At 40.0% G+C, this 17491-nt stretch overlaps 1 protein-coding gene and 1 long non-coding RNA gene across 3 annotated transcripts in view; one reads left to right on the forward strand and one right to left on the reverse strand.

The window, feature by feature from the left end:
• NLRC4 (NLR family CARD domain containing 4) overlaps window positions 1-17491 on the forward strand; it is a 37712-nt gene that overhangs the window by 11005 nt on the left and 9216 nt on the right. For both annotated transcript variants that reach the window (XM_045447224.1, XM_045447223.1), the window contains 5 exons: window positions 559-2550; window positions 7810-7902; window positions 9612-9782; window positions 12023-12115; window positions 13477-13644. In XM_045447224.1, coding sequence (XP_045303180.1) covers window positions 559-2550; window positions 7810-7902; window positions 9612-9782; window positions 12023-12115; window positions 13477-13644 — 2517 coding nt within the window. The remainder of the gene's footprint in view (window positions 1-558; window positions 2551-7809; window positions 7903-9611; window positions 9783-12022; window positions 12116-13476; window positions 13645-17491) is intronic.
• LOC123581267 lies at window positions 2268-16058 on the reverse strand. The gene is made up of 3 exons (XR_006703692.1): window positions 14945-16058; window positions 3467-3633; window positions 2268-2422 (listed from the first exon to the last, which is right to left on the reverse strand). It is a non-coding gene; the product is annotated as an uncharacterized LOC123581267 (long non-coding RNA).

The following is a 17491-nucleotide window of genomic DNA, read 5'->3' on the forward strand; positions in this document are numbered from 1 at the left end:
CATTCTATCCCTTGTTGGTGAAGCCAAATAAGTAATGCCAGGGTCAGGGATTAATGATTTAGTAAAGACTCATTTCAAAATCAAACTGGATAATGAAGGCACTTAAGTTAATGCAGTCATGGTTCTTGACATTCCTTAGGCCAATGCGGAATCGTTTTTAATAATATTTTCATTAAATAATAACTTGTATTTTGTTTTATGATAGATTTTACTCAAGGTTAAGGCTTGATCTGGGAAAAGTTACCCCTAACCACCCCTCACGGCCCATACCACCCCACACCACCCCACTATTCTCACACACTTTCGAACTTAACCCAAACACAGACTCCTCCTATGTCCAATTGACTGCTGCAAAGACCATGTGGTGGAAAGAAGGAAACAGAAGATAAAAGGGGAAGAGTAAATATTTGGAACCCTTTGTGCCAGCTCAGAACTGGAGAAGGAAAGTAAAGTCACCAGTGGAGTATTCCCAACGTAAATCCCTCTTCCTCCTCCTGAAAACTTAAGTTCTGGGGAAACACAGAATTGGGTCCTCTAACCTTACCTCTTCTCTAACAGGTCTTTCTAAGCAGATGTCAGAAGAAGTCTTAGATGATTTGGCACAGAGTCTAAAGTATTTATACAATACTCCATCTTTTCTGAACTTCTATCCTCTGGGTGAAGACTTTGACATTATTTTTAATTTGAAAAGCACCTTCACAGAACCTGTTCTATGGAGGAAGGACCATCACCATCACCGATTGGAGCAGCTGACCCTGGATGGGCTGCTAGACACTCTTCAGAGTCCCTGCATCATTGAGGGGGAATCAGGCAAAGGGAAGTCCACTCTGCTGCAGCAAATCGCCATGCTCTGGGCTTCCGGAACGTGTGGGGCTCTCACCAAGTTCAAATTAGTCTTCTTTGTCCGTCTGAGCAGGGCCCAGGGTGGGCTCCTTGAAACTCTGTGTGATCAACTCCTGGATATACCTGACACCATCAGGAAGCAGATTTTCATGGCCATGCTGCTGAAGCTACGGCAAAGAGTTCTGTTTCTCCTTGATGGCTACAATGAATTCAAGGCCCAGAACTGCCCAGAGATCGAAGCCCTCATAAAGGAGAACCACCGCTTCAAGAATACGGTCATTGTCACCACCACCACTGAGTGCCTGAGACACATCAGGCAGTTTGGTGCCCTGATTGCCGAGGTAGGGGACATGACAGAGGACAGTGCCCAGACTCTCATCCGAGAAGTGCTGATGAAGGAGCATGCTGAAGGCTTGTTGCTCCAAATTAGGAAATCCAGATGCTTGAGGAACCTGATGAAGACCCCTCTCTTCGTGGTCGTCACTTGTGTAATCCAGATGGGGGAAAGTGAGTTCCACTCCTACACACAAACAACACTGTTCCGCACCTTCTATGACCTGCTGATACAGAAGAACAAGTACAAACTTAAGGGGCTGGCTGCAGGTGACTTCGCTCAGAGCCTGAACCACTGTGGAGACCTAGCTCTGGAGGGCGTGTTCTCCCACAGGTTTGATTTCCAACCGGAGGACATGTCCAGTGTGAACGAGGATGTCCTACTGACAACTGGACTCCTCTGTAAATACACAGCTCAACAGTTCAAGCCAAAGTATAAATTCTTTCATAACTCCTTCCAGGAGTACATAGCAGGACGCAGACTCAGCAGTTTGCTGAAGTCTCAAGAGCCAGAGGAAGTGACCAAGGGGAAAGGTTATTTGCAGAAAATGGTTTTCATTTCAGACATTACATCCAAGTATAGCAACCTGCTTCTGTACACATGTGGATCATCTCCTGAAGCCACCAGGACTGTTCTGGAACACCTTGCAGCAGTGTATCAACATGGCAGCCTCCTTGGGCTCTCCGTCACCCAGAAGCCTCTCTGGAGGCAGGAGTCTATACAAAATGTGAAAAACACCACCGTGCAAGAAACTCTGAAAGCCATAAACATCAGTTCCTTTACAGAGTGTGGCATTAATCTATTCCATGAGAGTATATCCAAATCAGACCTGAGTAAAGAATTTGAAGCTTTCTTTTGTGGCAAAAGCTTATATATCAACTCAGAGAACATCCCCGATTACTTATTTGACTTCTTTGAACACTTGCCTAATTGTGCAAGTGCTCTGGACTTCATTAAACTGGACTTCTACGGAGAAGCTATGGCTTTGAGGGACACAACCACAGAAGACACAAGCAGGACTCAGGAAGGGTCCTCAGAAACCTACATTCCCAGCAGGGCTGTGTCTTTGTTCTTCAACTGGAAGCAGGAATTCAAGACTCTGGAGGTCACACTCCGGGACTTCAGCAAGTTGAATAAACAAGATATCAAATATCTGGGAAAGATATTCAGTTCTGCTACAAACCTCAGATTGTGCATTAAGAGATGTGCTGGTGTGGCCGGAAGCTTTAGTTTGGTCCTCCGCACCTGTAAGAACATTTATTCTCTCATCCTGGAAGCCAGTCCGCTCACCATAGAAGATGAGCAGCATATCACATCCGTGACAAACCTAAAAACCTTGAGTATTCAGGACCTACAGACTCCACGGCTGCCAGGTATTACAAACATCAGCAGTTTAAGCTGTAATCAAGCCTGTTTGGGTGCCATGGAAATATTAGATATCATACAGTTTTGCTTTAAATTTTCTAATAGTTTCTTTTTTATTTTTAAAAATTTTTAATGTTTATTTTTGAGAGAGAGAAAGAGAGAGACAGAGCATGAACAAGGGAGGGGCACAGAGAGAGAGAAAGAGAGACAGAATCCAAAGCAGGCTCCAGGCTCTAAGTTGTCAGCACAGAGCCTGACCTGGGGCTCGAACTCATGAACCACGAGATCGTGACCTGAGCCAAAGTCAGATGTTTAGCCGACTGAGCCACCCACGGGTCCCTGAATTTTCTAAAAGTTTCAACCAGATGTCAGGACTTGGAAGAGAGGTAGGAGGACTGAGCAAGAGAGGTCCATAACGGGGTAGACTGTCATACGGGGAGGCCCTAGGGAGAATTCCCAGAGCTGAAGCTATACAGTCTGACTGAATGGCAATATAGTTTATATGGTAGTGTGTGTGTGTGTGTGTGTGCGCGCGTGCGTGCGTGCATGTGAGGTAGGTTAAGCTCATCTTCACTGACCTGTCCCCCTTCTCCATCTCCATCCATTACCCACTGCTTCCCTGCCAAATGGCACCCCTCCCCACTTCAATTCTGGGAGGAAATCCAGCCTGTAAACTCATCACTTGCAGGAGCTGGTAGCTAATTGTGTTGCTGGATTCTCATCCAGGAGATTGCAGAGCATACCCACCCCCCCCCACCCCCAACGCCAACTATATTTCATTTTGAAAAAAGATTGTGGGGACAGATTTTGTCTAACATGAAGAAATTTCAGATCTCAGACACATACAAGTTGAGCCAATCTTTCTGAATAAAGGCAAATTTTCCCCAAATGCAAAATACTATTAAAGGTGAATGTCTGCCTTACCTGTACAGACCAGCTTTACCTGTGTAGACCAGCCTGTTGACTCGAACAGGGGCTACTTTGTGGTGTGAACCTACAGGCTGGCAGGAGCCTTGCTCTACTTGACTGTAATCCAAGATTACTTTTCATTTGCAATAGATTTCTCATCAAGCTCTGCCTCATCTGTCACCCTGTAAAGGAAATTTCACATCACTTTAAAAAGCTAGAATCTGGGGGCGCCTGGGTGGCTCAGTCGGTTAAGCGTCCGACTTCAGCTCAGGTCACGATCTCGCGGTCTGTGAGTTCGAGCCCCGCGTCAGGCTCTGGGCTGATGGCTCAGAGCCTGGAGCCTGCTTCCGATTCTGTGTCTCCCTCTCTCTCTGCCCCTCCCCTGTTCATGCTCTGTCTCTCTCTGTCTCGAAAATAAATAAACGTTAAAAAAATTTTTTTTTTAAATCTAGAATCTGGGGCGCCTGGGTAGCTCAGTTGGTTAAGTGTCTGACTCTTGATTTCCACTACTGGTTCATGGAATTGAGCCCTTGGTGGGGCTCTGAGCTAACAGTATGGAGTCTGCCTGGGATTCTCTCTCTCCTTCTCTCTCTGCCCCTCCCCCACCTCAATAAGTAAATATTTTGAAAAATCTAGAATCTCTTGCACAGATAATCTTTGCAACCTTCTACTTAATGCAGGAATCCCTTCCATAAGGTTCGGCATAGTCACCAAGACTTCATTTAGATTACCTTCTGTGTCAGGAAGCTCACTATCTCCTCTTGATGGCTATTCCTTTCTGCTGATCTTGCAAACTGTCACCTCTGTGCTGAATTTAGCCTACATATTATGTAGAGTTTTTTTTTGAATGTTTGCCAATATTTTGTTCTTAATTTTTAAAATTTATTTTTTAAGTAATATATTCACATGATTCAAATTATAAAACAATCTACAGTGAAACCTCCTTCCCTTTCACATCCCCCAGCCATGACCCTTCTGCCGGAGTTGTCAGCATTTTGACATTGGGAGATTGCAGTGTGAAAACACAGGTTACTCATTTCTCTTGACAATTGTAGGTCCAGCAACTGTGGGCCTGCATCTTCACTTGGTAATAATTGGTAGAGCTTCATGAACTTCTCCTGTGCCCTTTGGACAAGATACATAATATCCACGTGGGCACAGTGCCCACCTGTTCTACTTCTTGGAATGACATTATCTCCCTGGACCTTGTTGACATTTGAGTTTATAATCAGTGCTCACTCTTTCTTATAGCTAAAAATTCAGTTCCCTGACATTTCTACCCAAGGTTGATTTCTATTTTTGCCCTCCACATCTCTTCAGAATATTCCTAGTTCATCTGTTTCTTTGCTGAATAGTATTACATTATATGGACATGCCACAGTTTATCTCATCACCTCTGAAAGACACGTAGGTTATTTCCAGTTTGGGCGATTATAAACAGAGATACTATAAATGTTTGTATGCAGGTTTTTGTGTGAAACACAAGTTTTCAAATCACTCAGGTAAATACCTAGGAGTGGGATTGCTAAGCCATATGACAAGTGTTTAACTTTTTTTTTTAAGTTTATTTATTTTCAGAGAGAAAGAGAGCAAGCACAAGTTGGGGAGGGGCAGAGAGAGTAGGGAGAGAGAATCCCAAGCAGGCTTGGCACTGTCAGCACAGAGCCTGATGTGGATCTTGAACTCACAACCAAGAAATCTTGACCTGAGCAGAAATCAAGAGTCAGATTCTTAACCCACTGAGCCACCCAGACAGTCCCAACTTTTTTTTAAATGTTAATTTATTTTTGAGAGAACGCAAGCAGGGGAGAGGCGGGTGGGGACAGAAGATCTGAAGCGGGCTCTGTGCTGACAGCAGCGAGCCTGATGTGAGGCTCAAACTCATGGTCACTACCTGAGCCGGAGTCAGACGCTCAACTGACTGAACCACCCACGTGCCCCTCGTGCTTGTTTAACTTTTTAAGAAACTTCCACGCTATTTTCCAGTTTGTACCATTTGACATTTCCAATAGCGATATATGAGGGGTTTAGCTGCTCTGCATTCTCACTAGCACTTACCATCCTGTGTGTGTGTGTGTGTGTGTTTGATTTTTGTCATTCTACAATTGCCTTAAAATAAGAAAAAAAAATTGACAACACCAAGTGCTGACGAGGATGTAGAGCAACTGGAACTCTGGTTGTAGTGTTCTTTCATCATACTTATCTGATAAAATAGAAAACTCTTTATAGGTTTGTTTGCCAACTATATACCTCTTTGGCCAAGTATCTTAAGTTTTCATCCATCTGTTGATTAGGTAATTTATCTTCTTAATGTTGAGTTTTGAGTGTTCTTTATATGCTCAAATGTGTATGAAGAATACCAGTCCTTTGTCAGATAAGTGATTTGAAAACATTTTCTCCCAATCTGTAGCTAGTCTTCTCATTTTTTAAAAAATTTTTAATATTTATTTATTTTTGAGAGAGACAGAGACAGAGCATGAGTCGGGGAGGGGCAGAGAGAGAGGGAGACACTGGATCTGAAGCAGGCTCCAGGCTCTTGAGCTGTCAGCACAGAGACCAACGCAGGGCTCGAACCCATGGACAATGGGATCATGACCTGAGCTGAAGCCGGATGCTTAACCGACTGAGCCACCCAGGTGCCCCTAGTCTTTTCATTCTCTTAATAGCATCTTTCATAGAACAAAAATTTTAGATTTAGTTGCAGTCATTTTTTTCTTGTACAAATCAAGCTTTTGGTGTCATGTCTAAAAACTTTTTGCCTAACCCCAGGTCATGAAGATTTTCTCCTATCTTTTTTTCTTAAAGTTTACATTGACATTTATGATCCATTTGGGTTAATGTTTATATAAAATATGATGCTTAGATCAAGGTTCATTTTTCTTGCATATGGATATCCAGTTGTTCTATTCATTGAAATGACTATTCTTTCATGTTTGAATTGCCTTTGTACTTTTGTCCAAAACCATTTGGCTGTGATTATGTTGGCTGTGTTTCTGGACTCTATTCGCCTATTGATCCATCAATTGCCAGTACCCTTGTCTATTCCTTTATAATTTCATCTTGTCTTAGTAACTGTAGCTTTATAGGAAGTCATAAAATTGAATAGTGTTGTTTCTACAACTTTATTCTTTTTCAGAATTGTTTTTTATATTCTGGTTCCTTTGGCTTTCACATTGTTTATATAATCAAAAACTTCCTGGATATTGGTTGGAATTATATTAAATCTATAGGCCATTTTAGGAAGAATTGATAACTTTATTTTGTTGAATCTTTCAATCCATGAGCATGGTTTCTCTTTCCATTTATTTAGATTTTCTTTTATTTCTTTTATCATAATTTATAGTTTTCATCCTGCATATGTTTTATCAGATTTACACTTAACGTTTTGATTCTTTTGGAGTTACTATAAATGGAATTTTAAAAATTGGTTGCCAAATATTTATTGCTACTATATAGAAATGCAATATATTTTTGTGTATCAATCTTATAATCTACACATTTGCTACACTCACTTCATGTCACTTCCAAAAAGAACAGGTTTATTTCTTCCTTTCCAATTTGTTTTTATTTTATTCTCTTGCCTTATTGCACTGATTATGACTTGCAGTGCAATGTTGAATAGGAGGGGTGAGAGTGAACATCCTCCCTTGTTCCTGATGTTAGCAACAAAGCATTCAGACTTTCACCAGTAAGTATGATATCAACTGTAGTTTTTTTGTAGATGACTTTTATCAGGTTGAAGAAATTTCCTTCTATTCCTAGGTTGCTGAGAATTATTATGGATGTATGTCAGATAATGTCAAATGTTTTTTTCTGCATCAACATACTTGATCATGTAGTTTTTCTTCTTTAGATTAATACATTGAATTACATACATTGATATCCAAATATCGAAACAGCTCTGCATTCTCTGTATAAAGCCCACTTGGTGGTTGTATAATATTCTTTTTATATATGGTTGACTTCTTTAGTAATATTTTATTGAGGATTTTGCTTCTATGTTCATGAATGATACTCGTCTTAAGTTTTCTTTTGTTTTATTCTCTTGGTCTGGGATTTATATCATTTAATGATAGCATCATGAAAACCTTACAAGTCTTATTATTAAATTTCCAAGTATTTGGAAATTTCCTTGTTATCTTTCTGTTATTATTTTCTAGTCTAACTCCATTATATTCGGAGAACATGCTTTTAGCTAAAGAAGATGCCCAACTCTGACCAAAAAAAACAAAAGCAAAACACTCTTGTGTCAATCTCAGGAGCATTTCTTGCCCATGGAGCAGCTAAAATTTTTTGATTGGTAACAAAAATCTAGTAAATGACAAATGAACATAGTCAATTCTTTTTTCTTTTTCCAGGTGGTCTGACTGACAGCTTGGGTAATTTGAAGAATCTTATGAAGCTCATACTGTACAACATTAAGATGAATGAGGAAGATGCTATAAAATTAGGTCAGATTTTTATTTTCTTTGTTATTTTTATTAATGTAAGTTTGATAATAAGAACAGTTAACTTAAGACTCCTAGACACTGGTTGTGTCTGTATAAGGCAAGGATGCCTTTATCTACTTGTGTTACATTGATTTTCTAGACGTTTTTCTCCATGGCCATTCCAATCCTTCAGCACCATTTTATGTAAATTGCACACACGTAGACTGTAACGCTTTGGGGGACAGAAGCCATGATATGTTTTTATCTTCCTGGCTGATTGACTATGTTTATATTTGAAGCATAGAAACAGTATAAAAAAGTTTATACTGTGGTTTCATAATTAAATAAAGCTTTGTAAATGGAATGGAACACAAGAAGGAATGTGGACCAAGAAAACCTAAACAGTACGAGCAGAATGTGTGGTTTGTCACAGGGAGCCAGCCTCTCCAGGACAGGGAGAATTCCCATTGAAGCTGTTTTCCTCCAGTGTCCCTGTTTTCTGCCCCCTCCCCCATGGCTCTTTTTCCCCCCACTATTTGAGCCCTCAGTTAAAAGTTCCTCAGCCTTATTCTTTTTTATTCTGCTTCCTGCCTAAAGACAACCTTATCCTACAATTGAAAAATGGCTGCCCTTTTTTTCATTACATGGCCTATATAAGAATAATCAGATTAATTCAGTGTTCAATAAACATCTGTTGCATGCCTATAAATTACTCAGAGTATTAGAGCTGGAAGGAGCCTCAGAGCATCTAGTTCAACTCTCTCATTTTACTGCCACTGAAACCTAGAACAGTTTATTGACTTGCGCAAGGTCTCACTAATTGGTACAAAGGGTTCAAAAATACCTATATCAGATGATCTGGTCCCCAGGAACCAGTCTGGGGTAGGGGGCGCCTGGGTGGCTCAGTTAGTTAAACATCTGACTCTTAATCTCAGCTCAGGTCTTGATTTCAGGGTTCCGAGTTCAAGCCCCACGTTGGGTTCTGTTCTGGGTATGAAGCCTACTTTAAAAACAAAAAAAGGAACCAGTCTGAGCTTAAATAGACAAATCTAAATTTATTGTTTATTAAAGGGTTACTATGCATAGGTTAGACACTACACTAGGTACTTTTACATATTTCTTCTCATTGGATCCTCATAATAGTCCCAGGACATAGGTATAATTATCCCTAAATCCACAGCCAAAATGTTGAATAACCTGTCCAAGGTTACACAATTAAAGTATGGGATCCAGGAATCAAACTGACTGCAAAGCTCATGTTCACAACCCCTAAACTATATAGTTGACTATAAACAGTTACACTAGAAGCACACCAAGGAACTGAAGTCCCCATGCTACCCCTCTGAATTCAGACTCCACCCGTCCTAAAATTTGGGGGGAGATTAAGAGAAAGTGCTCATTCAGAATATTTCATCCTCATCCTACCAAAAATATGGTAAAAGGCACACATTGATATGCATTAAAATACTTCCCATTTACTATAGTTTTTCTCGTGTTACTGAGAGAATGACCTCCACATAGGTGACCTTGGTATGGTCCAGGAGATTGGAGAGTAATGGTTGAAAGAAGAACAACTCTCTTCAGCTTTTATAACTCAAGGTCTCTAGAGATAGAGTGTGGCAAGATCTGTGTGCAATTGTTCTTTGCCTTCTTTTCAGGCCTTCCATTAGTCTATGTTTAAATCAAATTAACTTGGTGTCCTAATGTATTTCCTTTCCTACTTTTTGCAGCTGAAGGTCTGACAAACCTGAAGAAGTTGTGTTTACTTCATATGACCCACTTGTCTGACATTGGGAAGGGAATGGATTACATAGTAAAGTCTCTGTCAGCTGAACCCTGTGACCTTGAAGAAATCCAATTAGTTTCCTGCTGCCTGTCTGCCAATGCTATGAAAACCCTAGGTAACTGTTGCTGCATTAAGTGAATGAGAACAGTGTAAGAGAACATGTGATACTTTCATACTAATGCATGTTAAGTCTCTCAAAAGGAAATTTAATTTTTAGAGAAACTGGAAAAGATAATAAAGACTTCCAGGTAATATCTAGCCTGTTTTTAATGATCTTCTCCATGACTGGAATGAAAATGGAGAATTAGGAGAACATTTCAGAATAATGGAAGATATTATAATTTTATGATATGGTGAACAAAAAGAAAAGAAGAAATAGGTGCTTGAAACTTGGCACATGCTCTGTTATATAATAACTGCCTAATAAATATTTAGATGATGGATAAATAAATGATTGAGAAGCAGAGAGAGAAGGATTTTCTTAAATGTCCTCAGGCCATCCAATTCTTTCCCACTGCCCTTTTAAAATGCAGCTAACGTACATTAATATAAGAGTTGAGTCTTGGGGTGCCTGGGTGGCTCCGTCAGTTAGCGTCCGACTGTTGATTTTGGCTCAGGTCATGATCTCATGGTTTGTAAGATCAAGCCCCATGTTGAGCTCCACACTGACAGTACAGAACCTGCTTGAGATTCTCTTTCTGCCTCTCCTCCACTTGTGCTCTATCTGAAAACAAATAAACTAAAAAAAATTTTTTTAACTTAAAAAAATAAACTTAAAAAAAACTGCTCGGAATCTGTAAAATGAAATCATTTGTATGCTACTATAAACCAAAAGCTAGAGAAACCCATGATTAGAAGAGGGTAGATAAACACTAGGAAAACAAGGATAAGTAGATCCTTACTTCTCTATCTGATCCTGAAAACAGACAGACTTAGAACTATAAATAGCAGCTGTACTCTTTTTGAGAGGAGTTCCACGGGTTTTTTATGTTAAAGCACCGAACCCCAGAGGTTATTTTACTCTACAATTGAGTAAAAGTGATAATAGCTGGGGCAACTGGCTGGCTCAGTCAGTACAGAATGTGATTCTTCATCTGGGGGTCATGAGTTCAAGCCCCAGGTTGGGTGTAGAGCTTACCTAAAAAAATAATTTTAAAAACAGCTAATAATAATAAAATAATAATAATAATAATAATAATAGCTTATAGTTTAATAAGAGTATATATCATGAAAAACCTCTTTTAATTAGAGATATTTCTTATTAGTCTTGATAGGAGAAACTTCAATTAGATTAAACAACCATGATAAATACCTAATGTAAAGAAAAGAACTAAGCAGTTTTTAGCTAGAGTAATGGTATTCTACGATTAATGTTTGTGTGTAAAATAATTTTCCATATTTTTTACCTCAACATAATTATATCTTTTGCAGATAGCATGGAATTGAGTCTTGCTTTTTGGGGGGGAAAAAAAAAGTCCAGTCTTATTTCTGCCTTTTAATTAGTGCTTAGTCCATTTACATTTAATGTAATTATTGATGTGGATAGATTTTCATCTGCCATTTTGCTATTTGTTTTCTATTTTTCTCACCTGTCTTTTTTTTTTTTTTACTTCCTAAGTTTTTATTATTAACATCACAACTATGACATTACCAAAATCATTTAAATTAAGATAAACAAAGAACTGCTCATTTCATCTGTTTTTGTTGTTGTTGTTGTTCCTTTGTTTCTCCTGCATAAGGACGTTTTAGAATTGGAAGCAATCTTACATTTTATCTAGTTCAACTTTCTTGTTCTTTGTTTTTAAGTTTTTGTGTGTTTTTTTTTTTAAGTTTATTTTTGAGAGGGAGAGAAAGAGTGTGTACAGGGAAGGGGCAGAGAGAGAGGGAGAGGGAGAATCCTGAGGAGGCTCCACCCCACCAGCACAGAGCCTGATGCAGGGCTCAAACTCAGGAACTGTGAGTCAGACACTCAACTGACTGAGCCACCCAGGCGCCCCTCAACTTCCTCATTCTAAAGATGAAGCTTCAGTGGAAGCTTGGAGAAATGGAGTGACCTTCCTATAGTTATGTAACAAGTATATTTTATGCTGCATTAGGCTTTACATGAAGTTTATTAGTCAGAGCTTAGGACTGGAAATATCTATCTGTCCACTGAGTCATAGCCATGAAAATTCAGGGTTAAATCTAGACAGATACCTTTGGGAATAATTAAATAATTTAACTAATCAGGTCAAATAATGATGTGTATGCTATCAACAAAGAAGACAAGGACTTAGGACTCTCCTAAGGATATTTTTTAAATGCATATATAGTTCTGTAAAAGCCTTTTAATTTTGGATTGAAATTTTTTCCCAGCTCAGAATCTTCACAATTTGGCCAAACTGAGCATTCTTGATTTATCTGAAAATCACCTGGAAAAGGATGGAAATGAAGCTCTACATGAACTGAGTAAGAATAACAATTTAGCCAAAATCACATAGTTGAGTATATGTACTAGATAGTCAGAAACACGTATCTGGGCCCTGATGTTTTTTGGTCCATGTGCGCCTTACTATACGTCCCTCAAGGGACACAGACCAATGACTTTGAGCTACCAGTTTTCACACGCTCATCACACCTGAGGCTCCCAACTGCTTGCTTCATTCTAGGGGGCCAGTGTCTAAGACTAATTGATATTCAAAACGAATTTGTTTAAGGAGTTAATGATAAGATTTTTATTTTATTTTCTTTTCTTAATGTTTATTTATTTTGGAGAAAGAGACAGAGTGGAAGCAGGGGAGGAGCAGAAAGAGAGGGAGTCACAGAATCTGAAGCAGGCTCTGAGCTGTCAGCACAGAGCCTGATGTGGGGCTCAAACTCACAAACCTGAGTTTGAAAGATCCTGACCTGACCCAAAGTCAAACACCTAACGACTGAGTCACCCAGGCACCCCAATGATAAGATTTTTAAAGTGTGATAGTGATATTGTGATTACATTTTTTTTCTTTTTTTTTTTTTTTAAGAACTATATGGGGCACCTGAGTGGCTCAGTCGGTTAAGCGTCCACTTCAGCTCAGGTCATGATCTCAAGGTTGGTGAGTCTGAGCCCTGCACTGGGCTCTGCAGAGCCTGGAGCCTGTTTCAGATTCTGTCTCCCTTTCTCTCTGCCCCTCCCCCGCTCACACTCTGTCTCTCAACAATAAACATTAAAAAAATAAAAAATAAATTAATTAAATTAAATTTAAAAAAGAACTGTATTTACTGTCTGAGATTTGCTTTAAAATAATTCAGGAGAAAAAGAATTAGGTGAGGATGAAGGAAGCTTGTCCATAAACTGATGTTTGTTGAAGGTTGGTTTATTAGTACATATAGTTTCATTATACTATTCTGCATAATATTTGTATACTCTTGAGTACTTTCCACAAAAATATTAACCAAAATTCAAGTAGATTCTCATCGCATCATCGCACAATGAGTAGGCTGCAGAGATAAAGACTATTCCTTTTCCCACATCCCTTCATTCTTCATCAAGAAGAATCCATTGAGGGGCGCCTGGGTGGCGCAGTTGGTTGGGCGTCCGACTTCAGCCAGGTCACGATCTCGCGGTCCGTGAGTTCGAGCCCCGCATCAGGCTCTGGGCTGATGGCTCAGAGCCTGGAGCCTGTTTCCGATTCTGTGTCTCCCTCTCTCTCTGCCCCTCCCCCGTTCATGCTCTGTCTCTCTCTGTCCCAAAAATGAATAAACGTTGAAAAAAAAAATTAAAAAAAAAAAAAAAAAAGAAGAATCCATTGAGATGATTCAATTCCTGCATTGCTCTCTGGTTCTTGAAGTTGACAGGCTGTACATCCTGGAACAGCTGACTGTGCTCATGTTGCCCTGGTGGAGTGATGTACGAGTTAGTCTGACCAGGCTGTTGGAGCAACTGGAGGGGGACCTGCGGCTCATCAAGCTTGGGCTGAAAAACTGGAGACTCACAGATGCAGAGATTAGAATTCTAGGTAGGTACATACATAGAGAGCCAAGAGAAAAGAAGTGAGCTCTAACAAAGCTCTTAAGTTGGTTTTAAAAATTAATTAATTGTATTTATTTATTTACCTTCTCTTTTTGTTAAGATTTTATTTTTTAATGTTTATGTATTTATTTTGAGAGAGAGAGAGAGTGTGTGTGCATAAGTCAGGGCAGGGGCAGAGAGAGAGGGAGGAGAGAGAGAATCCTAGGCTCCATGCTGTGAGTGCAGAGCCAGACGCAAGGCTTGATCCCATGAACCATGAGCTCAGAATCTGAGCTGAAATCAAGTGTCAGATGCGTAACTGACTGAGCCACCCAGGTGCTCCAAGATTTTATTTTTAAGTAATGTCTACATCCAGTGTGGGGCTTGAGCTCACAACCCTTAGATCAAGAGTCACATTCTCTACCAACAGAGCCATCCAGAGGCCCCACCTCCTCTTTTTGTACAAGTATATTTAAAGAGCATTCAAGGAGTATTAATTAATCAAGAGATTAAGAAGTAAAATGATTTAAACATTTTTAAACATTTATTATGAGAGACAGAGACAGAGAGAGGCAGAGAGTGAGGGAGACAGAGAGAATCCAAGCAGGCTCTGTGCTGTCAGAGAACCATGAGATCATGACCTGAGCTGACATCAAGAGTCAGGTGCTTAACCGACTGAGCCACCCAGGAGCCCCAAGGAGTAAAATGGTTTAAAACACTGGCCTGCCTTCAGGTTTTTAAGCAGTAAAAAGTATTAAAGGAAAAACATTCCCATTACCTGAGAAGGTATATTATGTTTAGGAATTGCTCTTCCTACCCTTAACTGTCTGAAATTCAGCAATGCTCCTCCAGTTTGGGGAAATATTTTTAAGTTACCTGTTGGGTATTTAAAACATGTAAAGGTAGAGGCACCTGCATGGCTCAGTGGTTGGGCGTCTGACTCTGGATTTCTGCTCAGGTCTCCATCTATCGGTTCGTGGGATCAAACCCGTGCTTGAGATTCTCTCTCTGCCTCTCGCTCTGACCCTCTCCCATGCACCCATGTGCTCGTGCTGTCTCTCTCTCAAAGTAAATAAGCTTAAAAAAAATATAAAGGTAAATGCAACTTTATCTAAATGGGATCACTGAATATCTTTAAGCAATTGTGATATAATCCAGGAACAAACAGAGATATAGAAATGACTGAAGATTCCATTAACCTCAGGCAGTTGATGAAAGGTCTTCATTCTACCTGTGTGTTATTAATTTCTATATAACAGATTACCCCCCAAAACAGTGTCTTAAAATAACTATAAATGTTATCTCACAATTTCTGTGGGTGAGGAAAGTGGTAACCGTGTGGTTCTGGCTTAGGCTCTGTCACGAGGTTGCAGTCCAGATGTTGGATGGGGCTGCTGGAGGATCTGCTTTCTGGGTGGCTCCCCAGTGGGTTGGCAGGTTGCCCAGAGGCCTCAGTTTCTCATCCCTGGACCTCTCCATAGGCTGCATGAGTGTTTTCACAGTGTGGCGGCTCACTTCCCTCAGAGCAAGAGATGTAAGAGAAAACCATTTAGAAGCTGCAATGTCTTTTATGAGCTGGCCTTGGAAGGTCATTTCTGCTGTATGCTGTTGGTTACTTGGGTCAGCCCTATCCACTGTGGGATGGGACAACACAGGGGAGAATATACTAGGATGTGAGGATCACTGGCCCCATCTTAACTGCTGACTACAATACCATCTAAGGCAACATTGGTGAAAGCAACCTTGACTTTATTTCTGTCACAGATTGTCTAGAATATATTTGTAGTGTACAAAATTATGAAACTTATGCTTTTAGCCATTTTAAGTGTGCAGTTCTGTGGTATTAAGGACATTCACATTTTTGAGCCACCACCATCACATCCATCTCCAGAACTTTTCATCTTCCTTGACTAAACCTCTGTACCCATTACAAAACTAACTCCCCACCTACTCCTGTATTTAAAACCTTTTCTCCTAGAGATGCATATGTCTCTAAGTGCTTAGGCTGCTCCAGGGTTTTAGCCTTCCCTAATGGTGCTTCAAATGCTGGATTTTTTTCTTCCCTTAATTCCTAACTCTAACTTTACTCACTCCCTTAACCCATCAAATCATGTAATTCTGGGTGTCATTCTTACAGATCCCTTCTCTATTCTGGGTGATTTTGGAGGCAGGTGGCTTCTGTGACAGGCTAATTAGTTAGCTAATAAATTATCCCTGTCAGGTAACTTCATACCTTAAACAAGTTGGAAAGGATATGTGTTTTTTTCTTCCAAATTTTTATTGAAATTCAAATGAGCTCATACATAGTGTAGCATTTGGGTCAGGAGTAGAATTTAGGGATTTGTTGCTTACATATAACACCCAGTGCTCATCACAAGTGTCCTTAATGCCCATCACCCACTTAGCTCATTCCTCCACCCATTTCCCCTCCAGCAGCCCTCAGTTTGTTCTATATGAAGAGTTTCTTATGGTTTGTCTCCCTCTCTATTTTTCCTTCCTTTCCTCTATGTTCATATTTTGTTTCTTAAATTTCACATGAGTAGAATCATATAGTATTTGCCTTTCTCTAACTTATTTTGCTTAGCATAATATACTTTAGTGCCATACACATCATGGCAAATGGCAAGATTTCATTCTTTCTGAATGCCAAGTAATATTCCGTGACAGGTATAGATATAGATATAGATAGATAGATAGATAGATAGATAATTTGGCTATTGTTGACAGCACTGCTATAAACATTGGGTGCATATACCCCTTTGAATCAATATTTTTGTACCCTTTGGATAAATACCTAGTAGTGCAATTGCTGGGTCATAGGGTAGTTCTATTTTTAACTTTTTGAAGAATCTCCTTACTGTTCTCCAGAGTGGCTGCACCAGTTTGCATTCCCACCAATAGTGTAAGAGGGTTCCCCTTTCTCCACAAGGGATGTGTCTTTTTCAGGCCACTGGAAAGTGTGTAGAATTAGAATCATTTGTTTGGGAGGCATTTTTAGGTAGAGGCCTTTTAACATCTTTCACATATTTAAGTAGTTAGCTGCCTGATTTGCCCACTTCTCAGGCTGGCCAGTGAGACCAGAGAAAGAGATGGTACATTTAATTAAGTAAGAACTGAGCTAGGCAGTAATTTGCCACTTGACTTCAGTTGCCCAGGGCCTTATAGCCTCCACAAGTAAATGAGAAAAATAAGAGTAAGAAAAGGCAGTTGGCTCTTGGAAATTGAGCTGTAACAATGTACCCTGAAATGCAAGTAAAAAAAAAAAAAAGTATAAAATGAACAACTCAATAGCAGTAACTACTTTATTCTCAAAGTGTTTTAAAGAAGAACTTGAGGAATTATCATTACATCCCTAATAACAGATAACATTATCCCTGTTTTATAAAAAGGCAGAGACATAAGGTAGTCATACTAAAGCAGGGAAAGAAACGGTTGCAGACAGAAGAGCAAGAGTTGAAGATGTGGGGAGACAGTGTGGCTGCTGGTCCCTACCCTAGTCCCCTCCAGACATTTCTTTCACCTCCCACAAGTAGGAAAAGCAGTCTGCTTGTGCTTGAGCCATAAGCTGGAGTGGAAACCAAGTATTCTCTGCCTTTGGTCTCTCCCAGGTGATGAGGCTGCTATCTAGAGGCTCCATCTTTGTGAAGTGGTGAGTGCCCTGCTTTTGGGGTCAGATCTGCCCACCCTTTCCACTTGATAGATGGATGGCCTGTAGCAACTAAAAGTCTCTGAGCCTCGGTCTGCTCATCTGTCAAGAGAGAGTCACTGTAATACCAACCATATTAGCAGTTACTGTGCCAGTCAGTTATAAAACTAATGTATATAAAGTAAGAAGTTCAACATTGACCCATTGT

Source organism: Leopardus geoffroyi, chromosome A3 (assembly GCF_018350155.1).
Source record: "Leopardus geoffroyi isolate Oge1 chromosome A3, O.geoffroyi_Oge1_pat1.0, whole genome shotgun sequence".
Classification (NCBI taxonomy): domain Eukaryota; kingdom Metazoa; phylum Chordata; class Mammalia; order Carnivora; family Felidae; genus Leopardus; species Leopardus geoffroyi.